General features: G+C 36.9%; 1 protein-coding gene across 5 annotated transcripts in view; it reads right to left on the reverse strand.

Annotated features, from left to right (window-relative positions):
- The window catches only part of ARHGAP5 (Rho GTPase activating protein 5), a 79744-nt gene that overhangs the window by 53058 nt on the left and 1525 nt on the right, over nucleotides 1-25161 (reverse strand). For 2 of the 5 annotated variants that reach the window (XM_030930913.1, XM_030930909.1), the window contains exons 1-2: nucleotides 24589-24746; nucleotides 7282-11166 (exon numbers count right to left, since the gene is read on the reverse strand). In XM_030930913.1, the coding sequence (XP_030786773.1) occupies nucleotides 7282-10998 (3717 nt within the window). In that variant the 5' untranslated portion in view covers nucleotides 10999-11166; nucleotides 24589-24746. Of the gene's footprint in view, nucleotides 1-7281; nucleotides 11167-16755; nucleotides 16893-24588; nucleotides 24747-24971; nucleotides 25074-25161 lie in introns of those variants that run through there. The other 3 variants (XM_030930912.1, XM_030930910.1, XM_030930911.1) reach the window with 3 other exon arrangements.

Genomic DNA, 25161 nt, shown 5'->3' on the forward strand with positions numbered 1-25161 from the left:
GGAAATAGCTAGAGATGTATTTCTGAAAAACCTGAGAATTTTAACTTTAAAAAAGGTCCACACATGACTCAAGACTGAGAAACAATACTGCAGGTTATACAAAGCTGAATGATAACCATAACTGCCCTCAAAAAGGTTGTAACATAGGGAGAAAAACAAAATTAAGCAACAATATAAAGTGATCAGGCAGTGAGAAGCAGCATTACATTATAGTTAAACACACTGGTGTAAGAAAGAAGCCTTCAGGGGACCCAGCACTGTAAAGGTTTATTTAATCCCCTTTTTAAGACTATAAAAGCTGTAAGTGCTGGCTGAAAGTCCAAACACACTTTAGAAAACTTACATTGTGAAGACTCTCTCACACCCTTTATGCTAACACTAGGTGAAAAGAGGAAATAAAAAACAACAGAGTGTAAATAAATGCGATCTAGGTTCTTGCACATACTTATCAGGCAAACTAACTTTAACCTTGACTCAGGAACATTTATTCTCTAAGATAACACCTTCCTAAAAAGCATTTCAACATATATATGTGGCAGATATTTTATTAATGCCATTAACAACTTAACAAAAACTAAACCTGGAGTCACAGAAAGTTCTAGCAAAGCAACTAACTGTTCAAGTGAATGGGTGGATTTCTACCCAGCTTCCCCAAATTTCAGTGTCTTCCTCCTCCCTCTCATCTTATAAAAGGAGTTTCTTAAACTGGGGTCCACAGGCTTTTAGGAAGTATTTGAAAGCATTAAAACTCCAGTAACATTTTGTGCATGTGCATTTTTCTAGGGAAAATACCCAAACCTTTACTCAGATCTTCCAAGGCTAAGAACAATTTCCAAAAAGTTCAAAACAATCATGTTATACAATGTATGCAAGCTGTACCCTTTATTTTGACTAAGATACAATCATAAGATCTCTTTTGTTGTATCCTTATATTTTATTGTAAGGATTCTAAACATCAAAAATTACTACTATTTTTAAAAAGCAAGTCTCCTATGCTCTGGGGTTTCTCTTCTTTAAAAGTCACAGATTAAGCCCTATTGACTCAAGTACTCCATCCACACATTAGCTGAGACGACAGGAAAACATTACAGAGCAAGAAATCATAACACTGCATCTACTGTAAAATACCTCTTCTAGGAGTGACACAATTTGTAGTACACAAAATTTTGGTGTACATAAATTAGCAAACCTATAAATTTACCTATTAGTCTTACAATAGTAACAACTGTCCATTAATATAAGAACACAATTATCTATTGTTATAGAAGTGCCTCCATGAAACATACTTCACATTTACTATTAATCTGCTGCAGAAATGAGTAACTTCAATAATCTGTACTATGCTTTTACTAAATATTCAGTATGCTGCTATAAACACTAAGAAAAAGTTTGTATAGAAAGCCAAATTTAAAATAGCAAAAATGTATGCCACCAACATAATTTTTCAAATTAAATCTCAACAAAATGTATAAATCAGAAATATACTTTAAAAATTAACCATCCAATTACATTTCAATCTGAATTTGAAAAGCAATAAATCAAGGTCAAATGAACAACACAGAATTCAAAGAAATGGCAAATAGTAAAATCCTGCCAGAAATACTTGCACTATATATCCACACTTGTTACCATAAATTGGTGTAGCCAGCACCAAAAATGCTGCTGAAGAAACAAATTTTAACTTTATGAGAAATTACAGAAGCACCATAGATCTAGTTAATCAGGTAGACCAATTTAGCTGGTTAGCCAGGAAGAAAGCAATAGAAATGGTACTGAAGAAAGCCTAAGTAAATTCTTTCCACATGAGATGAGATATGAGAAAGAACCAGAAATCTGGCTAAACTTGTTGAAAATATAAAACATATTTAATTTTCAGCAAAATCAATTTTATTAGACTGAACTTCTTGAGAGCACAGCCAATGAATGACCAAGTCATCCCCATATTAGTTTCTAACAGTGTTCAGGCATAGTAGGCATTTACCAAAATGCTTGAATAAAATAAATTTGCTTGAGTCGAAATAAATTATAAACACATGAACAGTTCTTTTACAAAAACAAAGGCCATACATTTATGCTGACTTCAACTGATCACAGTACAACACAGAGTACTGTGCTAGGCCACAGAGATCAACTATAAACAAGATACAAATCTTGCCTGCAGTAGACATTGTGGTTTTCCTACCTTAGAAACTACCTCGATTTCACAGAAAGCCAATTTCACCCAGAGCTCTCAGGATAAAGAGTAAAACCTAAACTCATTTTTCTTTTTTTTTCCGAGACAGGGTCTCGCTCTGTTGCACAGGCTGGAATGCAGTGGTGCAGTCACAGTTCACTGCAATCTCAAACTCTTGGGTTCAAGTGATCCTTCGGGGCTCATCACTATACCCAGCTGAATTTTTACATTTTTGTAGGGATGGTGTCTCACTATGTTGCCCAGGTGGGTCGGACCTAAATTTAGTTGGATAATTCTACTCCCCCGGACAGACTGTATTGGTTAGGAAAAGATGCAGGACCTAAATCAAGGCAGACTAGAAAAGATGCTGGTTGAAGGGTCTACAAAAGAACCTATGGATATAATGAATATTCCGTATCAACTCTGAAGAAATTAAGCAAGAAAATAAGTACAAAAAAGAAAATCTGAAATTTTCAAGCAGTTCAAGACTTTGTTGAATAAAGAATCTTTGCTTATTCAACGAAGTGTAAGCCTATCCCATCAGATCTGTAAGTACTGCCTTCCTATAGTAAGCTTTTTTTTTTTTTTTTGGAGACAGAGTCTTGCTCTGTCACCCAGGCTGGAGTGCAGTGGCACGATCTTGGCTCACTGCAACCTCCACCTTCTCGGTTCAGGCGACTCTTCTGCCTCAGCCTCCCGAGTAGCTGGGATTACAGGTACACACCACCACACCTGGCTAATTTTTATATTTTCAGTAGAGATGGGTTTTCACCATGATGGCCAGGCTGGTCTTGTGTCCTGACCTCAAGTGATCTGCCTGCCTTGCCCTCCCAAAGTGCTAGGATTACAGGTGTGAGCCACCGCACCCTGCCTGCTCTTTCTATATAGTAAGCTTTTTATATCCAGTTTTTTTTTTTTTAGCTTTCACAAAATTCTTTCAAGAACCTGATTTCTCTCAGATGTGAACACTAACAGTCAACCTAATGACTGTCAAGAGGTTAAATGATACACACTAAAAAATATAACTTTCTCATAATTTATGCATTCTGATATAGACAAATGACAACAGAAACATTTCCATATATTTCATTACTTTTATATCTGGAATGAACAATTTACAGATAGAGTGAGGTTCTAGAAATCAGAAGTCAAATAATGCTAAACCTAAGATTTGCTACATTAATATAATGGCATGGTATGAAGTCATGATTTGCTAATATCAAATTAATACCTTGTGACTCAATATATACATATTAGTATCTATCTAAAACATACTTATTTTGGTTTTATTCTTCTGCCAGTCTCCAAACCCCATTACAGTGGCTAAAGCAGCAAAATCTTTTAAGACAATAATTGATGGTGGATTTAGATAAGAAGGGAGCAGTAAAATACAAAGAAAAAAACACTGACTAGGAGGAATTCAAGTTGGTAATTGCTAATACAAAAAGGAGGAAAATATTCAGGGCCTGGAATAAGACATGAAAACAATTTAAAAAGAAGTTAAAAATAAAAAATCATCTGAATACCAGCTTATACTAATATACCATAAAATTCACCAAGTATTTTACTATTTATCTGAATCAAGCTAAAAATAAAATAGACAAAATAGATACTGAAGAAAAATCAAACCAACTTAAATACAGGTGTTTAACACATTCCTCGAATGTGTTAAAAACTGGCAATTTTATTATTAATACAACTCAAATTTTCTCAGGAAATTTCAAGCAGTTCTCTTAAAGGGCTGCTTTTTGAACACTAGTAGGTTACTAAATTAATTCAGATTTTAAGTAAAAAAGTACTTCTTTTTTCACTGTAAGAGACTACAAATCTATTTTGGTTTATTAGAACACAGCTATGTTCATCCGTTTACATATGGTCTATGGCTGCTTTCACAATACAACAGATATGACCAGGTGCAACAGACTATATGACCCTCAAAGCCTAAAACATTTACTATCAGGCCCTTTACAGAAAGTTTATCAATGTCTGCCCCAGATCAATGACTAAACACACTGACCTCCTTTAAGAACATACTATGTTCCTCTCCCACCATATGTACATCCTATTTATTCAGCATTAAATACTCTCCATTACATATCACCAACCCCCAGTTAACTATGTAGCTATCAGATCTGACTAAAAATGACTTTTCAAGAAGGCCTTTCCTCACCATTTAGACTAGCACATCCTAATTCAACTAGCCACATTTCAAGTGTCCAATAGCCCCATGTGGCTAACATGTTTGAAAGACAGCAGTAAACCAGAGGTCTATTTCCAGACTCTGTTCTATTGGTCGATATGCCTACCTCTGTGCCAGTAACACACTGTCTTAAAGTTTTATATTATATGATAGAATGAGCATACACACTACCACCATTCCACCCTGCCTTTCTTCTTCAGAAGTGTCCATGCTATCAAATCAGCATGTGAAATTTCTTAAAAACTTTTGAAACTTCCAATGAAACAACACTTCTTCAGCTCAGTCTGAAGAAGAGTGACTTCTCTATGATATGCCATATTCATGGACAGGAAGACAATAGCTCTGTCATTTATTTCGGTCTTTTTAATGTCTTTCAATAACATGTTATACTTTTCCAACAGAGGTTACACATTCATTATTCCTGGGGACTTGATAATCTGCCCTGTTTTTGTAAATGGTGTCTTCTGTAATGACTTTCTCTAGTTTTCTGCTGCTAATGTATAGAAATGCAACCTATTTTTGATTACTGATCTTATATCAAGCTATTTTGTTAACTCTAATAATTTATCAGTAAATACTATTTTAGTAATACTAATCCTTTTTGGCTTTTACTACTACTTCACAATTTATTTAATACTTACAGGATTATTTGAAGCATTTTTGTTTAGGTAAATTACATTTTTCCAGGACTTTGTTCATTTTGTTTAAACTTTCAAACTTGTGGCACAGAATTGTTGATAGTATTCTCTATTATCTTTTAATCTGATCTATCTGTAATTATGTTCTCCTTTTTATTCGGTGTTTATTTATGCCTTCTTTTTTCTCACATCACTATTACCAGAGGTTTGTCTCTTCTATTTTTTAGTCTTTTCAAATAATCAGCTTTTAGCCTTTATTTTTCACATGGTCTCTGTAACTCTACCACTTTACAAATGAATGCCTGCATCTGCCTCCTGACTAAAAGTATACAAAATTATACTAATACTGTAATTAGAAAGAATATGCGGCAGTATGGAAAAATATGACTGTACTACTGCTATTAAAGAGAACATTTCTGTTCTTAGGAAATACAGGATGAAATATTTAATAGCAAAAAGAGTCCATTATCTCCAACTTAATCTCAAAGGGCTTAAAAAAATAAAACAAACCAATAGACACAAAAACACACACACACACATGCACGTGCACACACACAGCTCCATCAAGTGGGGCCAAATGTAGACAACTGGCAAATATGGGTAAAGGATATATGGATTCCCCTTTACTATTCCTCCAACTTTCACTGAAATTACATCAAAATAAAAGGTTACCAAAGCAATTAGGTTTGTGAACAAAAATGGAAAAAAAAACCCCACAAAAATAAAAGCAATTTAAAAATGGAAAGGCTGTGTTTTATTTTTGTTAATAAACAGTAAGTAGTTTTAATAATATAAACCAATTAACAGAAAAACATTACAGTTTTTTGTTAGTGATAAAATGGAACTAGTGATAATAAGGGTAAGTGTGAAGAGATGCCAAAGAGTAGCATATTATGAGTTGAGTATGTGCTGTAAGTCTAGATCAGTATATTTTTAAAAGTTTATAGCTGGGCGTGGTGGCTCACGCCTGTAATCCCAGGACTTTGTGAGGCTGAGGCGGGCCTTGGATCATCTGAGGTCGGGAGTTCAAGACCAGTCTGACCAACATGGAGAAACCCGTCTCTACTAAAAATACAAAATTAGCCGGGCATGCTGGCACATGCCTGTAATCCCAGCTACTCAGGAAGGGTGAGGCAGGAGAATCACTTGAACCTGTGAGGTGGAGGTTGCGGTGAGCCAAGATTGTGCCACTGCGCTCCAGCCTGGGAAACAAGAGCGAAACTCCATCTCAAAAACAAAAATTTAAAAAAAGGTTACATGCCTCCTCCAGAAAATTTGCTAATGACAAAAAAATGTAATACTTTAACTTAAACTTAGAAAATAAAGCAGAGTCTATCCAACTATAATGGGGAGTTACTATATTTAGGAAAATTACCTAGAATAAGCTTACTCAAAATATCCACATCTTTAATTGGGTCTGATAAACAGCAGTCAGGTATAGAAATAAAGTATTGACAATTTACAAGATTACGGACTTAACCTATGAAGAAATTACCAATACATTAGCATAAAAGCCTATGAATGCTATCTTAAGACCATAAAATCCTTAAATAAAAGTTTGTGTGCAATTAAGTGTCAAACAGTATTAGAAGTGAAGTTGCTAAAATATCACTGTGAAAAATATCTAATAAAAGACAAAATTATTAAATACAACTTTAACAGCATTCATATTTAGGTTTCAAATGCTTAATACCATCAGATGGATTAACACCTACTGAAAATGTGAAAGATGAAAGAATGCTTGCTTTCTTTCTTTTAATTTGGTTAGAATTCTGCAATTCAAATTTCAGAAACCTTTCTGTCTACCTTCAGGCAGTATACCACCATCTGCAAAAAAGCTGCCTGAAAAAGTTAATAAACATCCAAGACTATAAACTGTTACAATTTTATTGTATTATTAATATCCTTGAGTGAGACAGGTATGCCCAACTAATACTGCAAAATGGTAAGGCAAAAGGGAAAAGCAGAAAAATAGGATTTACAAATGGAAAAATTAAGAACAAAATCATTTCATATCTGGGTTTCCGTAAAAAGAAAAAACACATTCATCCAGAATTTTTATGCTGAAGAATATGAAATCAAACTCTATCCCAATAAAGCACAAAAATAACAAAAAATCACTTATCCCCACAAAATACTCAGAAAATTAAAAAGGGCTACTAATTACACGTATGGAATGAATGACACTAAATTCTAACACTGATGTCAGTATTTTAAAAAAGCAACAACAAGCATTTTTATAAACATCACTGACCTTAAGTTAACCTTACCTTTTTATCTTCTTTCACTTTGTGGGTTTTCTTCTTCATCTTCTTATCGTCTAACTCCTGGTCAGAAGTGATTGCAGGATTATCAATACCACCTTTCCAAGTTTCAACAGGAGAAAGAAGTGGATCTTCTTCACTTCCACGATGTCTTCCTTTTCTTTTTGTTTTAGAAGTGGTGAAAGCCTCATCATCACTGGCATCTGAATGTGTTCTTCTATAGTATGACTTGGCTTTACTAAACAAGGTTTTAGATTTGTATTTGTATTTTGAAGGCCTCCGTTCCCCATGACTTTTTGAGGTTCTATCAGAAAATCCGTTTTCTTCATCTCCTTGGGTATTATTTACAAATGAGTTTCGAATTTTAATGCGATTTTGACTATCATCTGGGACAACATAAATCTCATCAGAATAGCCCTTCTGTTTGAAAATTGTATCAATGGGTTCCGCATAGTTATCTGAAGGATCCATATCTTCAGGATGTGCCAAAGGCACCCGGGATGTCTGCTTTCTTGGATTTTTACCAATACCAGCTTCAATTGTTTTTAAAAGGTTTGGATCCAGTTTTTTCACATTTGTCTTAGGTACAACTGGTTTAGGTTTAATAGGTGGAGGCACTTTATGGTTGCGTTCATGGTCATGACAGTTTGGGGTACTATGAATGGGATATTCATTTCCTTCCAAATCTAATCTATACCTGGAACGGTCACTAGGTGTTGGAAGCAACTGTACATCATCCCCAATTGGACTATAAGGAGGTGGTGCTTCTGTGTCATCATCTGAATCAGGGTAGTTATTATAGGGAAAACAGTCTCTGGGAGATGGTAGAAAAACATCTTCACTTTGATGGGTTGATTCCCTTGTATTATCAGACAAATAAGAATTTTCTATCATATTTTTTTTCTCTAGAACATCACTAAAAAACAGAGTAAAGACCTCAGTTTGCCGATGATACTGAGATAAAGAATACAATGCTGTAAATTTAGCAGTGATCTCAGTTGCAATGTGTTCTCCTTCAGTCATTAACTCTTTGATAGCCTCATTTTCAAAAAAATCTGCTTGGCTGTCAGTAACTGCCACCAGCTGTACAGGAATGGTATCTTGAACTTCTGATAGAAATGCTCGAAGCATTCCCATTGATGCTTTCCGTTTTGCAGAGTAAACTAATATATACCCATGAACTAGTTCATCTTTTCTTACTCCAATTGAAGAGTGGTATGATAATATTGTGATCTGTATTCGCCTCCTTTTTTCACCAATGATTTTATCAAGCATTAGGGAATTATTCTGTCCAGCCTGAGCAGCACTGCAAGAATGAGAATCAAGGAAGGGTGAAAGAATAAGATCCACACTAAATGGATCTCCACACATGGCGCACATGACAATTCTCAAGTCAGCTTCTGATATGTCCTTATTGGCAGGAACTGGGCTCACCATATCCAAATTGTGTTTAACTGATTCCAATACTCCTCTTAGAGCTTGCTTTATTTGGGTTTCATTAAATTTACGAGGATACGTACCAGCGGGTACATCTACAAAAGGACATTGTAACTTGTTTGCCAACTGCTGCCCTTGGTGCCTGAGAATTGGTAGATTCTTACTAATGGAATCTCTCTGATTAGCCAGAATTAATGTAAATGGAAGATTAGCCATGTATTTATCTTTTCTGATCTGAGAAGCTTCAGTTCTTATTTTCCCAATAAATTCCCCAATAAAACTCAATGACTCAATAGAATTAAATACACAGAAGCACCCATGTGGTTTAAAGGCGGCAGTCCATAACTGACTCAAAAAGTAAGGCGATTTGGCATCAACTGGCCGAAGATCAAGTTCATAAATTTTTCCATCTAAGGCATACTCATCATCAGTGGATTGTGTCCTTATCTCATTTGCTAGTTCTTGGGCAAGGCCATCCTTCCCTAAAATAAAAAGGTTAACTTTATCTATATTGGTACCATCGTGATATAATCTTAAGCGGCCGTGATCCAACTGTAAAAGACTACTAGCAAGTAACTGCTCCACTTTAATGTCTGTACAATTTTGGCCACTAAGACATGTTTCTTTAGTGGGATGATAAACAAATCCTATATGCTTAAGTAGAAGAGATTCCCTATCAGGTGCAAGTTTCTGTAAAGCTTTATATCTAGGTTCTTCACTCAGAACTGTATGAATTTCACTCATTTTATCTGAACTGGGTGTTGCATTAAGATCTAAATCATAAAAAAGTTCAGAATGCTCAAAAAGCATTTCTTGAAACTCTTCTTTGGCTTTTTCAACTATTTCTCGCTGATGCCTACCATATACCTCTTTGCTATCAGCCTCAGTGATATATTTGAAGGCTTCATCCTCCATAACAAAGCACATAACTTCCTCCCACGGCTGCCCAGGTGAAATGAATTGAATTTTTTCCAAAGTCTTTTTGAATTTTTCCTTCATTTCTACCCTCCTCTTCTCGGATATTAGATGTTGTACATGGTTCTGATAGACTTTTTCAGCTTCTAAAGTGCTCAGGAGGTCAAATGGAATCCGCCTATCATTAATTTTGTCTATATGGTCAGTTTCATCCCAAGGTGTTTTTTCTAGCACCACAAAACATAACTGGAAATCTGCTCTCTTTTCCATTAACTTCAAAGCTTCTGACCAATTCAAATGTTCAATCTCTTCTAGATTTGGCAAAAGAGTGTTAAAAGCTCTTGGTAAAGTGTTTATATACTCTTCTCTCCTTTTTCTTATGTGTTCCTGTTTAAGTTGTTCTATATGTTTTGAGAATGCATTTCTGGCCTTTCTTGTTCCCTCTAAGTTGATGTATTCTTCATAATCAGGATGATTTTTTAATTTATTACTAACAGTTTTCCAAGTTGCATGATAATCTCTCACAGTCTGCACAAGTTTTTCAAACTTATCTGTTGCTGTGACAACAAGTTGTCTCTGTGTTTTATAAGCATCCAAATAGGGAATAATTTTAGGCTTGCTACGAGTTTTATCCAACATTTGTACCAGTGCAGTGAAACATGTTTCAATGTTGACATTAAATCGTGCTGATGTTTCCACTACAAGAAGGTTCTTTTTGTTTGAAGCAAATGCCTGAACTTCTCTAAGATAATGATCCACGCATTCATCACATTTAGTTGCTGCTATTATTACAGGTTTTTTTGATTTTGATAACTGGACAAAAAGGTTATTCACAAATTTAAGTTGATCATCAAACTTCCTATTGCATCCCTGACTTACATCAATGCATAATAAAAATCCATCTACATTGAGCTTCCCTTCAGGCATTTGCTTCTGTTCAAAGTCTTGTTCTAAGCCTAGTTGATCAGTGCAAATGTACATTAGCTTTTCTGCTGACTGCAATTTAGATGCAGCTGCACGTTTTATATATGGTTGCAAATTCGTACTACGATGAGGCAAGAAAGTCTGGTCATCAATGAACTCTGTTTGTTCAATGACATGAATTTTGCATTCTACTCCATCTTCACCATTTTGTATTATGTCACCCCAGTACAAAAAGTGATCATTGTTTACTACTCGTCCTCCAAAGTCAATGGTGCTAAGCACAGAAGTATGCTCTGGATAATACTCATCTGCTTTTGAGCGTACAAATCTATTGCACAAACAAGACTTTCCAACTCCACAGTTACCTTTGTCTTTTTCAGTCCCAGAGAGTCCAACTACACTGATGGTATAGGATGGGGGACGAGGCTCTTTGTTTTTTGCCATCATAACTCTCTTCTCATGTCTCTACATTCATAAAGGTAACCAGATATGCTTCTCATTCTGAAAATAAAATCATCTCAAAATACAGATCCCAAATTTCAGAACTGTATTTGGTTCTTTGTATTTCCCTCATTTCTGTGCAGAAACATCTTCAAGATCATAGGGATCATCTTCCTATAAAGGGGGGGGAAAAAACAAATCTTAATCACAAATTACATACAGTGAATTACAAATAATAAAGATGTTTACAACAAAGCACCATACAAGTTAATAATAATGATACATGTATTTTAAGAGGTAACTACATAAACAGTTTATGACTTACTGTTATAAATACAAGATGACCTCAAAACATAAGGCAAACCTAACAAAATACAAAATCTAATGTCTCACAAACTTTAAAATAAACCTCTATTAAACCAAATGTACATTTTGCCTCTAATTACCCCTTCCTGTGAGTTTGAAAAAACAGCTAGTCCTTTCCACTCCCTTAATTTTCCTGCCTTCTGTCACTGGAGGCTATGCTGGTAATAACTAAAATATACTAGTTGCCTTGCAACTCCCTCACAACTTAAAAATACAAAACAACCTGCTTTTTCTATTACAGGGTTCCTCAAAACTTATTCCTTAAAACAGAATTTCATAAGAATTTGATAAGATTTTAGAATATAAAATTTTTTTCAATAAATTTCAACAGTCTTTTAAAAAAAATCTACCAAATGTTATGCACCCCAAAAATTGACTATTTAAATACTTAAACAGAGAAAACAGAAGTGAACACAATACAAATAATGATGGCATTTACATAGATCACTGCTTCTTAAACTCTCTAAGGACCAAATTTTATTTCAAACCTACAAGACCAACTGCAAAATATAATGAAATTTATTTTTACATCGAAGCCTTGATTTTTTGTTAGATTCAAGAAACCTAAAACTGCCAAACTGATCCTAAACACTCTTATTTTCTGGAACTATTTCCTCTCAAAATAGTTACAAAGGGCACAAGGACCGCATTTTGAGCGCCAATTATTTAGCACCAAGCTAAATAATTTTAAAATGATATATCTGAGACAATCTTTTAGAATTATTTGATATGCTAGTAACACAAGATAACTTTTAAGAATTCCATACAATTTAATTTTGATTACTTTTCATGTAGGTAATAAATTGGTCTTTTAAAAAAGTTTTTAAGAGATTCTTCACATTCTTTTGAGAACAAATTAAAAGAACTACATCATTTCCACCTCCAAATTTCACAAGATAGGAAAAAAATCACTAGCAATGTACACATGAAAAGTATCCTCAATCCAGACAAAATAAAGAACAAACCAAAAAAATCTAAGAAAAGTAAGAAAAGACCACTTCCTACCCTCTCTGACAAATACCTGCTAGTCCACTGACCTCTGTTGTAAGTAAACATCTATTTCAATTACACCGAACATATGTTATACTAACTAATGGTGAAGATAAACTGTGCTCATAATTTAAAATCTTGACTAATATTTCTGGTAAAATTATAATACATAATTTTTAAAAATAAAATTTCAGATTTATTCTCATATTTTAGAACCTTATTCCATCAATCTCAACTAAATATTTAATAGCCATCTGACAGTCAAACAAAATATATATTAGGTTCACTTTTGTAGTAAATATTACTATATTGAAGCGGCAATACAAGGAAGTGGAAACCACGTGTAAATACAACTAATTTCAAAATCGGACTCCTATCATTTACTAGTTAATGACAACAGTAAAGCCCTAAAACTCTTAAGACATAGTTCCTTCATCTATAAAACAGGGCTGTATCTATAAATCATTTTTTAAAATGTGAAATGCCTAGCGAAGAGGCTTAATAAATATTAGTTTCAGTTCTTTATTTGATTCTTGGAACCATGGAAAGCTGCTTAAGATTTACGAAAAATAATGTGATGAGACTTGTGACTTACAAATATTTATGTGGCAGCAGTGTATACATGTAGTAAAGGAAACTAGGGCAGTCCCATCCAATCCTATTAACTTTTTTTATTAAGTAAAATTTTTACAAATCTTAATCTGGCCAAATTGAAAATTTGCATCCAGCATCAACTTTAACATTCTTTACCTGAACTGTGTAAAAGAACAAGTGAACACTTTATTTATGGATATTACAGAGAAAAAAACATAGTGTATTCTGGACAACAAAGTTATATATACTGTGACATAAAGGGAACTTAGTATGGAAAACACCACAATGATTCCATACCTAACAATTAATTAATTGCAAAATATTGAAAACACAAGAGAATACAAGATCTATTCTTTTTCATTAGAAAAGCAAAACCTCCAGATGATATACTTATCAAAAGAAGACTTATCTGGTGATTACTTTGGGGAATTTTTACAGTACAGTAAAAACACTACAGTTACATAATGAAATATAACTCTTTATTAAACAAACATCTATTCTGAAAACTAACAGTAATTCAAAGACGTTTTTAAAAGTAAAAGCATCCCTTGTCTTCAAATCATATATGCTTACCTAAATAATGTAATTCTGAATAGTATTACTCATTAAGACTCACTTCTGCTCTCCAATAGCATAAACCCCAAAACACTGAGATATACTCTATATGTTAAGATAGAAAGGTAAAGCAGAAATGAAAACACTCTCTCATAAAATGTATTTTTAAAGTTTCAGAAACAAAAGGGTCTTAAATGAAGAGTGGAGGCAACAAGCTATCACCCTTTCATTGGTCACTGAAAACTGGAAAGCTTTTTATTTGACAGAAATAAAACTATAATGAAGTTAAAATTTAATACTAAGGCTTCAACACATCCTCATTCATTTGACAGTGGCAATTTGAATCTTAAATGTTCATGTTTAAATTAAAAATAAGGTAATTTCACATGACTTCTACGGTTTCCACAACAATTCACAGTAAAATGCCCATTAGATACAGGGAGGAACATCCTTATCCTTCTAACAAGGCTGTTAAGCAGACTACCTGCTGGTATTTTGAAATCAACTCCAGAGCTTATGTCGTGAGTCACCATATAGTGATTTTCAAACTGTGACAGAAAAATTCTTCCACCTAGATGTGGGAAGGGTGCTGGGAGAGTCCTTCCAGCTCTCACCAGAGGGGTGCCTTCCTTATCTGATTTATAGGTTTACTTAATTCAAGAGGCTTTGGTTTGAAAACGAAACAAAAAAAAAGGCAAGGGAAGGGGGAGATGAGTTTGAGAAACCACAAAATAGAAAAAAAAAAAATTGTTGTCACCTTGCCCTCAAAAGCGTTTGGCCATTTGTTTGAATGAGTATGGTATTACCACCTCAATGGACAACGGATCTCATAAAGTTGGCTGTAACAGGTTTTAAGGGAATTTCATTTCAAACACTGAGATAGTTCATATATATATACAAATTATCCATTGGCCCCTTACATCCAGATCAAAACTGTCCTCTTCAAGCAATTTTTTTTCAGTGCTAAGAACAAAAAAAAAATTATTGTTTTTTTCATGCTCCCACTAATAAACTAACGGCCAGCGTCTTCAATTATATGAAGGCTGTTTGAGTTAATTCAAAAACTCCTTTCAGTCTTAATATCTATGTCAATCATGCACATCTTTTCTATTTTTGACATAAGCTTACTTTCATGCAACTTGCTCTTATGATATCTAGCATCATGTTTATTTTTACTGATGAAGAAACCAAGACAAAAGTAGCAATAACCTATTAGAAATTATAAGGTTAGAAGGAAAATCTCTTCATTCCCAATCTTTTACTTTTTTAAGCAATAGTGCTGCTTTTAATAGCTTGCAGTGCAGTCTCTCATTCTGCCTTTAAGATTACCTTTAGGGGCCGGGCGCGGTGGCTCAAGCCTGTAATCCCAGCACTTTGGGAGGCCGAGACGGGCGGATCACGAGGTCAGGAGATCGAGACCACCCTGGCTAACACGGTGAAACCCCGTCTCTACTAAAGAATACAAAAAACTAGCCGGGCGACGAGGCGGGCGCCTGTAGTCCCAGCTACTTGGGAGGCTGAGGCAGGAGAATGGCGTGAACCTGGGAGGCGGAGCTTGCAGTGAGCTGAGATCCGGCCACCGCACTCCAGCCCGGGCGACAGAGCGAGACTCCGTCTCAAAAAAAAAAAAAAAAAAAAAAGATTACCTTTAGGATAATCTTATAGAAATTATATAGAATTCCTCACAGAAATTAAAATTGTGTCAAAATGAAACTATCTTCCCAACTAAGTTTTCTAAGATATTTCACTAGACCATTGAAACACCGCATCCTCCTTTGCAAATCAAGAAAAAAAAGTTCTACGAGGAATCCAAAAAAATTTTTTTTAAATCTCAATAAGTCAGAACTAAGACACGTACCTTTTCACAAAACTGATGCATTCATTAATAAAAGGTATGTATTTAAAAATATTTTACGTTTTTAAATTATTATACCATGTCAGGAAATTCCTAACGGTCCTATCTTTAAAATATATCCTTAACTTTTCAGTTTTTTCTACTTTTACTGCTCTCACCCATCAATATCTCTGGCCCAAGATTACTCCAAAGTCTTCTAAACTAACTCCTCTGCTTCACTCCTGCTCCCTTTTCCCAGTCTATTCATATCAGAGCAGCCAGAGTGCTCCTTTTAAAACATAAATCAGAGCTTCCCACTCTTTTGTTTAAAACTCTCAAGTACTGCTAAAAATAAAAAGCAAGTCCTTTCAATGGCTTACTACAAGATCTTCTCCAACCCTCTCTTACCTCTCTGGCCTCCCCTAATACTATTCTACCCTTCTCATTCTGCTTCAATCACACTGGAGGAAGATAACATGCTAAGACGGCATGTTCTTGCCTTTGCACTACACTTTTCACAATATCCCCAAAGACCCCACTGGTAACTCTTTACCCTCCTAACTTCCTATACACCTTATTTATGTCATTAACTCTATTCCTCTCTGCATCCCACTCGTAATAAAAGAGTTACAAGGCACAAATCTTTATTTCACCAGTATATCAAAAGCCTACAACAGTGTCTCCCACATAACAGCTACTAATTCAATGCATAAATCCTAATTTAAACTCAAATATTTAGTCAAAAATGAAACCATGAGAATGAAAGCTAACTATAATCTATAATAATGTATTTAGCCAGCACAAGAATCTAATTTTAATTTATGACATCTTAAAAAATTTTTTTTCAAAAGTGAAGTTGAGTGCAACCCCAAATATAGTTAATTCAAAATTTTTGGCTGTTTATAGACTTGTAGAATCACAAAATTTATGATAAGAAATTGTATTTCCAAGACTTAATTACACAGAAGGAACTTTGTAATTACATGCTCTATCTTCTTTAAACCAAATAAATATCCCTTATGTAAACAAATATTCAAAAGAAACACGAACAAAGCCCAAAGATTATCATATATTCTATAACCTTAGGCAAACTTGTCGGAAACAGTCGAAGAATAAAATAATCAACTGCACACTAAAAGATGAGTAATTCGTTCAGCAGCAATAGAAAACAACAACAAAAAAAGATGAACAGAGTGTAATACTGATGCATTACTTTTCTGTTTTTTGTTTGTTTTGAGATAGGCCTCTTAATCTGTCATCTAGGCTGGAATGCAGTGGCATGATCATAGCTCACGGCAGCCCTGAACTCCTGCGCTCAGGTGATCCTCTCATCTCAGCCTCCTGTCTAGTTGGGACTATAGGTATGCACCATCACACCCAGCTAATATTTAAAAAATATTTTTGTAGAGAGGGGTTCTCCTTACGTTCCCCAGGCTGGTCTCAAACTCCTGGGCTCAAGCAATCCTCTTCCATCAGCCTCCCAAGGTATGGGGATTACAGACGTGAGCCACCTCCAGCCTGCCTTTTCTTAATGTTGCTATTTCTGGTAAATTTATCAATGCTGTGAAAAGTGAGAAGATATCAAAAAGTCATTCTAACACACATAAAATAGCTAAGTAATTCAACAATGTAATACCTGTAGGAGAGGAACTCATATTCCATAATCTCTCTCTTTTTTTTTTTTTTTAAATAGGGTCTCACTGTCACCCAGTCTGGAGTGCAGTGGCAGGATCATAGCTCACTGCAGCCTCAAACGCCTGGGCTCAAATGATCCTCCTTCCTCAGCCTTCTAAGCAGCTGTGAATACAGATGTGCACCACCACACATAGGTAATTTTAAAATTTTTTTGTAGGGAGTCTCACTATGTTGTGGTCTCAAAGTCCTGAACTCAAAATAATACTTCACCTTTGAACCACAGTTTATACCACAAAGCACACAATTTTTATGCTGAAATGCGCCCTAAAAAGTCATTATTCCCATGAATTAGTCTTGAAACAAGAATATAATCAGGCAAATGAAGAGAGAACCAACCTATCAAAACTTTGAACAATTTATGTGGTAACTAAATAACCTAGAAGCATTGGGATTTTTGTTTTGGAATCATATCTCCAGCAACAGTGCCTGACACACAGTGAGTGCTCAGTAAATATTTGATGAATAAATGACTTAATCTCCAGACTAAGAATACTCAGCTTCCAAATCACTAGGTAATCCTGAAGTCACACTTGTAAACACACTTAACAACAATTACGTACTGCTTTGGGCCCATTACATCTACTACAGCAAAATATACTAACATAAAAAGTCCAATTTTTTTCCCCCAAGACTATAATGTGATCATTAACACACATTATGGGTATATAAATAGTAAGCCTAAAGGTTTGTAGTACTTCGAGGGTCTAACTGGAAAGTACTCAGGGAGCTCGGCAAACCCACACAGCAAAGGTAATTCTGCTTTACCTATTTTTATCTACTGATATTTCAATTTGTTGGAAAAAAAACTTCACTGCTGAAAATATGCAAAAAACCAATGACCAAAACTATTCCCAAACCCATTAACTTCCACCCTATTATTTAATCTACACCCTACTCTGATAACATGTTATTTCCCTGGGGCCTTGGTGTGCAAGTCATTCTAAATTCTTTCATTTCTGTATGGAAAACAGAAGGACCAAAGGTCATCCCATGTTCATCAACCTAGGTAAACAACCGTAGTATTTATCTACTGTGCTTAGCTACTATCGGTTTAACTTTGTCAAGGATTTTCAATGTATAAAGGTACATATAGGAAAGTCTACCAAGCCAGTAACTATGGCTTGGTAGTTCACTTCCCTTCCAGTGTCTGAGTCCTTTTCTTTCCACCTTGGAGAACCGAGAAGTGGGGAGAAGGGCATAATTTGATATTAAATATTACAATGCCATATAGTAGAGGAACCGTCATTTTCATTATACAAACAACTTTAGGTAAGGCTTAACAATTTTTAAAATGAGAGCACCTGATTGAAAAAGAATATCACCAAGAGGTGTAAGCTTTAAAGTAAGTATGCATTAAGAAAAAAAAAAACAAAACTGAAAAGCACTTTCCACACTATATTATTAAAACGCATAATAATAAATAGTACCATAGCTGAGGAGATAAAGGCAATGTGTTATATACCATGGTACTAATACATGCAACAGGAATTCAAAGAAATGAAAGTGCAAGTTGAAACAACTCAGGGTTTGGAAAACTTTTTCTGTAAAGGGCCAGGCAGTAAATATTTTAGGCTTTGCATGCTGCACAGTGTCTGTCACACTACTCAACTCTGCTGTCATACTGCAAAAGCAGTCATAGACTATACTTAAATGAATGATCATGGTTACGTTATAGTAAACTTTACTTAGGAAAATCTGAATTTCATGTAATTTTCACATATCACAAAATATTATTCTTTTAATTTGCCCCCCAACCATTTCAAAATGCAGAAAGCCATTTTATAAAAATAGAGAGCAAGTAAGATTTGGCTCAGAAGCCATAGTTTGCAGACCCCTGAAACAGATGAATGGTTTCAATGATGAGGAAGGATTTGAGTGAGCCTTAAAAAATAGACGAGATTTGGATTGTAAAGTCATCTCTCCAGGTGTACAATTAGGGTAAAATGGCTGAGTACAGTACCCATGTTGGAAAGAAATACTGTTTTGAACATATAAGTTATGACCCTAGGTCTCAAGGGAAAACAAGAGTTAGACCTTCTCATAAGCAATAGAGAAGCACTACAGATTAGTCTAGAAGAGGAATACAACACTGGGCACAGAGCCCAAGAGACAGACAAATACTACAGGCTAAAAGCCCCCGAACTATCATAGAATTTAAAAGAGGAATCCAGCTGGCGCGGTGGCTCACGCCTGTAATCTCCACACTTCGGGAGGCCGAGGCAGGCAGATCACTTGAGGTCAGGAGGTCAAGACCAGGCCGACCAAGATGGTGAAACTCCATCTCTACTAAAAATACAAAAATTAGCCAGGTGTGATGGCATGTGCCTGTAATCCTAGCTACTCAGGAGGCTGAGGCAGGAGAATATCTTGAATCCAGGAGGCGGGGGTTACAGTGAGCTGAGCGCCACTGCACTCCAGCCTGGGTGACAGAGCAAGACCCCATCTCAAATAAATAAATAAATAAATAAATGAGCAATGCAAGAGAAAGAGAGCTTGGAAACTGGCTACTAGACATAAGAAATAAAAGACAACACATTAAGCCAGTGTTTCTTAATGAAAAACTAATCAGTTTCAGCAATAGATGGTGGTTCATTTGACTTTCAGGTGTTATTTCCAAAGACAGATGAAACTTCGGTAATGAAACAAGGCAAGTTTAGGATTACTAACATAAATTTCAGCATCATAAACTTCAGAAAATTACCTATGAGACCATTTGGTGTAATACTCTTATTTTCTAAAGAAAACATATGAAGAATTAGATACTTGTTTAATACAGAAGAGTAGAAATCTAGATCTTAAATTCTCTAGATCAGGGGTCCCCAGCTCCAGACTGGTACCCATCTGTGGCTTATTAGGAACTGGGCTGCACAGCAGGAGGTGAGGGGTGGCCTGGAAAGCGGGCATTACCACCTGAGCTCCACCTCCACAGCAGCAGTAGATTCTCAGAGGAGCAAGAACTGTAGATTGCTTGCTCCCTTTGTGAATCTAACTAATTAATGCCTGATGACCTGAAGTGGAACAGTTTCATCCCAAAACCATGCCCCCAATTCCATGAAAAACTGTCTTCCACAAAACCAGTCCCTGGTACCAAAAAGGATCGCAGCTCTAGATTATAGTATGTTAATTTTTTATTAGTTCTCTAAAAGAGGTATTACCGTGGCTCTCAAAAGGTAAGTATAAAAAGAAACAAACAATTTTGAATCAGTAAAAGAACATGATCAACAGAAAGAAAATAAACAAATTATGCCATATCAGAAGCCAAGGTAAGAGTTTTTCCAAGGCTGTTTGACAAGCCAAATACAAAATACAGTAATTAGACAAATAGTTATGCCAATGTTACGTGTTTATTTCCATATCACCCCTTCTATCACTCTTGCATTGATACCTTCCCCAAATCTTTCACTCTGGCTCATAAGATACAAAACTGATGCTCTTACATTTTTATCTTTTTTTTTTGAGACGGAGTCTCGCTCTGTCGCCCAGGCTGGAGTGCAGGGGCGCAATCTCTGCTCACTGCAAGCTCCGCCTTCCGGGTTCACACCACATTCTACTGCCTCAGCCTCCCGAGTAGTTGGGACTACACATTTTTATCTTATATTTTCTTCCCATCTGCTAATCTGTCCTCTACTTATCTGTGCTTTCAGTCCACACTGTCATTAACTTACCTAAATGTCTTTTTCCCCCTTCATTACCCCAATTGTGTGCTACTTCCCAGTAATATTTTCTTTAGCTAAATACCTTTCTACTAACCTTTAAATCAGTATGTAATCCAAGTAATACTTCCTTTAGCTAAATTCCTTTCTACTAACTTTTAAATCAGTATGTATTTCTCTGTATATACCTCAAATTCTTAAAGTGTCATGCTTGCTGTCTCTCCACAAAAGTTAAAAGATCTTTTAAGGGAGTAGTATTTTATACTTTTTGTACCACTCAGTGCCTCGCTGCTCAATAAAATATTGGTCAGGGATAATAAAACAGGCTAAGTCTAATCTAACACTAGAAAAATGAATATCCATTTTTACCATTAACTCTTCATGATGAAAAGCTTGAGACTCCAGGCAAGTGACATACTAGTCAAATTTTAACCATGAAATTACAAGGTTATGCTCTTTTTCCCAAGTAATAATTTTATGAAATAAAACATACATATATGACCAAGCATTAACAATCTGTTTCATTTCACTGCAAATCTAAAGTATTGTAGACAGCTTCCAAAACACAGTGGTGGAAAAAAAAAAAAAGATTATCCTTTTTGGTCTCTCTTTACATCTAAACTCCTACTTGCAATTAAAACTCAAAATGTTTCTTCTTCTATGAAGGATTCCCAAAGGTCCTGAGAAAAACAGGCATTCTTTTTTCTTCACATCTTAATATTTTTAACTATTTACTCCTTTACATAGCTTGAGCTATTATACCTGTATCTAATTTATCTTGGTAATTCCAGGGTTGGCACATAATAAGTGCTAAATAAAAGTAATCTGAACTAATGAATAACAAATCAGAGACTTAAAAAAAAGTTAATGTAGATAGTTTTTTTTTTTTTAGGGGCATTCTTTTTTAACTTTAAGTTCAGGGGGACATGTGCAGGTTTGTTATAAAGGCAAACTCATGTCAAGGGGGTCTGTTGTTATCCAGGTATTAAGCCTAGTACCCATTAGCTATTTTTCTTATATTTAAATAATAAATATTTTTCTTATATTTAAATACAATACATTTAATACATAAAAACAGAAGCTGTCCTGGTTTGGGAGGGCGGGTTGTCGTAGGAAGTCTCAAGGCATCTAGGAAAAAACCCACAGGAATCCAAGGAACAGAGTTTGAAAACCAATTAAAGTTCATACTTAAAATTCTTAGCATTGAAGCGTTTTTCTTAATTTCTAATATAGTTTTTCCTACTTCAATAAAATGATCGACAAAAGCCTGCACTTAAGAGCCTGATTACTCAAATTACTAAATGATGAATCACTTTATTGATGTTTCTTCACAGTTCTTTTAGAAATTAAATTCCCTTGGTGTACTTTAAATGTATATTACAAGTATCTTTCAGAGACATAAACATCACTAAAACAGAACATTGTACAATGCTTCTTCAGCCAATTATATTACTGCACACCTTCTTGGTATGCAAAGAAAAAACTGTGGACCACACAACCCAAATAAATAGTTCTTAAAATAGTATCTATGGAAACTAGAGTTGTGACAAAACTTATTCTGTAGCTACCAAGAAAATCTCTATTATGCCATTTCATATTTAAGAAGTGACCACTAAAGGCCAACACTCATCTTACATCCTGCCAATGATGGAAAAGTTTAAAGTCTTTATAAGACCTAACTTTTTTTTCAATTAAAAAAGTGAGTTAGAAAACTTATTATAAGCTGTATCGCTACTTCAAATCCAAAAATGGAATGCAAATACAATATTCATTCCTTAAATAATCTTACCTTTCAAGGTCAAAATAACTCTCCAAAAAAAGTGCTAATAAGCTTTTCAAACACAAATAAGAAGGGAAGACGGTTTTCAAAACACTTAAGATAAGTATTTGTGACATATTTAAGGTAATAATTTTGGAACACATTTTAAAAATTGCTAAGGTCGTTTAAATGGGGAGGGGCACTACAAAACTCATAAAGATAACAGAATTCTGCCACAATTCTTACATCAAAGGGTAACCCACTTCACTCCCCAGTACTCTTAACAATTAATGCACAGAGAATGGCAAAATAAGACATGTTGATCTGGGTTTAAAAACGTAGCCTACACAAGACAAGCAAATCAATAGTTATTTAATCATCTGTACCGTCTGATTCTGCTTTAAGTCAATTAGATCAATAGTGCTATTTCTTGAAAGTTACAAGCATAGGTATGCACAGCCTTTCACTCCAGTGTGTTTAGTCATAAATTGCTCCAGTACCTTTGCAAGTTTTTGGTAACACATACTTACCACTCTTTGTACTATAGATAAAGGTAATGGAGGTCAATTAGTATACAAAGGATAGATGAAAGCAAAAAATGAGAAAGGAATTTAAAATGAAAGCAAAATCTTACTCAGGAAACTGTCCAGTAGGTTACCTATACGGTTAGTATGCTTATCTACAAACACTGAATAAGAATACCGTTTTATGGTATTAAAGTACAAATAAACTGGAATTAACAGGTTTCATTAACATATTTTTAAACCAAACATTATTCCAAATGTCTAATCGTTGCATCTAGATGAAATTTTTGTTAGGAGAACCATTTTAAATGGAAATGTAGAGCAATCTCCCATGAAGTGAACCAGATCCTTCACGCGGATAAACACCACCTAACACCTAACTGTTCTAACTGAATATTGGTTCTGGACTTAAGTGGAACTGACAAACTCGACCAACCCCCCCCACCCGCCACCTGTAGAAGGCAACATAAGCAAGTACTAGTAAACACAGCGAAGCATTTTGCTGTTTTATACCTGAACATTAAAAAAAAAAAAATTCAGTTTCCTACCTATCACAAAGGAAAAAGTAAATGATCGATGAGAATTTAAACTTAAAACGTGAGCACAAACTCATCTATATGCCTATCTTGCTCTGTCTCAAAAATATTTGAATTCCCATTTATTAAGCTGTGGCCAAATCCGCATTTCTATCACATGGTAGAAGTATAAGCGTCTCCCCTACAACTTTCTCGGGATTTTACTAAACGTCCTAGTAACAGTTTGCCCTTACTTCCGTGCACCTTTCAACCTCAGCTACCCCGTGCCTTCAGCTCTCCTGCATTTCTAATAACGCTGTAGAGGGAGGGTGAGAGGGAGTATTTCTGTGTGGATAAGTGCGCGCGCGCTCCCGCGCGGCTCCCCACCCCCACCCCGATACTTTTCTTTAGTGGAAAGAGAGGAAGAATCTGGAGGTTATTCTAGCGAAAACTCAGTATCAAAGCCTCAACCCAGTCACAGTCAGCCCATAGGACTCTGGGCTCTGGTTGCGCAGTGCAACTTCTCAGATCTTACTCCAAGCTTCAAAGCGGATGGAAAATTGGTGAAGAGAACCCAGGGAGGAGTCGGGAAGATGAGGGAAAGTGAAAGGGCCGATCCCCCTACAAGGCGTTTAAGTTTGCAACCGAGACTGTTTCCGCGAATCTCCACCCGCCCCGTGTACCCCTTCCAGGTGGAACTCGTTAACAGCAGCAACCCGGCCAACGGACACCGCCACCTCCCCTCCCGATGGACCACCCGAGACCCGAGGAAGTGAGGCGACGGGCGAGAGCGGACCCCTGGCGGGGCCGGCGATCCCCGGCCAGCAACCAGGCCTCCGCCGACCCTGGCCCCGTCACCTGTGGAGAAAGCACCCCCTCCCCCGGCCTCTCTGCCCTTCACGCCGACCGTATCCCTAACGCTGCAGCTGCTGCCCGCCCGGCCTGCGAAAACCGAATGCAACGCCAGGCTCCCCTCGGCGGCCGCGGGGCCCCAGCCCCTTCAACTGGTTACAACCGGCAGCGGCGACCGAGCGGGGCAGCTAGCCGCAGGAGGGTCCCCGTCCGGGAGGGGGCAGGCAGGCTCAGAGGAGCGGGGGCCGCAAGGTCCTACCTAACAACGTCGGTCTCCTCCGTCTCCTCCTCAACGGCAGCGGCCCCGGCGGTGGCGGCGGCAGCGACATTCCTGGGGAGCGCTCCCGCCGCCGCCGCCTCCTCCTCCACTCTCTGCTCGCCTCTCTTCCCCGGCGCGTTCACCGAGCGGCGCGTCCCTTCAGCCACCTCCCCCCGCCCTCCCCGACACACACGCCCCGAAACCCTGAGCCCCACGGCTCCCGCAGCCAGCTCAGCCACCCTCCCTCCCTCCCTCCCGCCACCAGCCTTGGCCCCGTCCCTCCCCCCTTCCCCAGCGCCCGCCGCCGCGCCGGGCTCAGTAATGGCGGCCACTCGGGCTCCCTCGCGCTGACGGATTCCTCTCCCTCTCTCCCCGAACTTTACCTCAGCATCTCTCCCGGCGCGCGCAGCCACACACCCGACCGGGGGCGGAGCGGCGGCGCAGCCTGGACGGGACGCGCGCGCGCGCGCGCACCCGCGCTGCCGGCCCCACAATCCCCCGCCCCCGCCCCCTCACCTCGCGACGCCTCCCGCGCCGCGCGCCCGGCACGGCCCCGCCCCTGCCCTCGTCTCC

Source organism: Rhinopithecus roxellana, chromosome 5 (assembly GCF_007565055.1).
Source record: "Rhinopithecus roxellana isolate Shanxi Qingling chromosome 5, ASM756505v1, whole genome shotgun sequence".
Classification (NCBI taxonomy): domain Eukaryota; kingdom Metazoa; phylum Chordata; class Mammalia; order Primates; family Cercopithecidae; genus Rhinopithecus; species Rhinopithecus roxellana.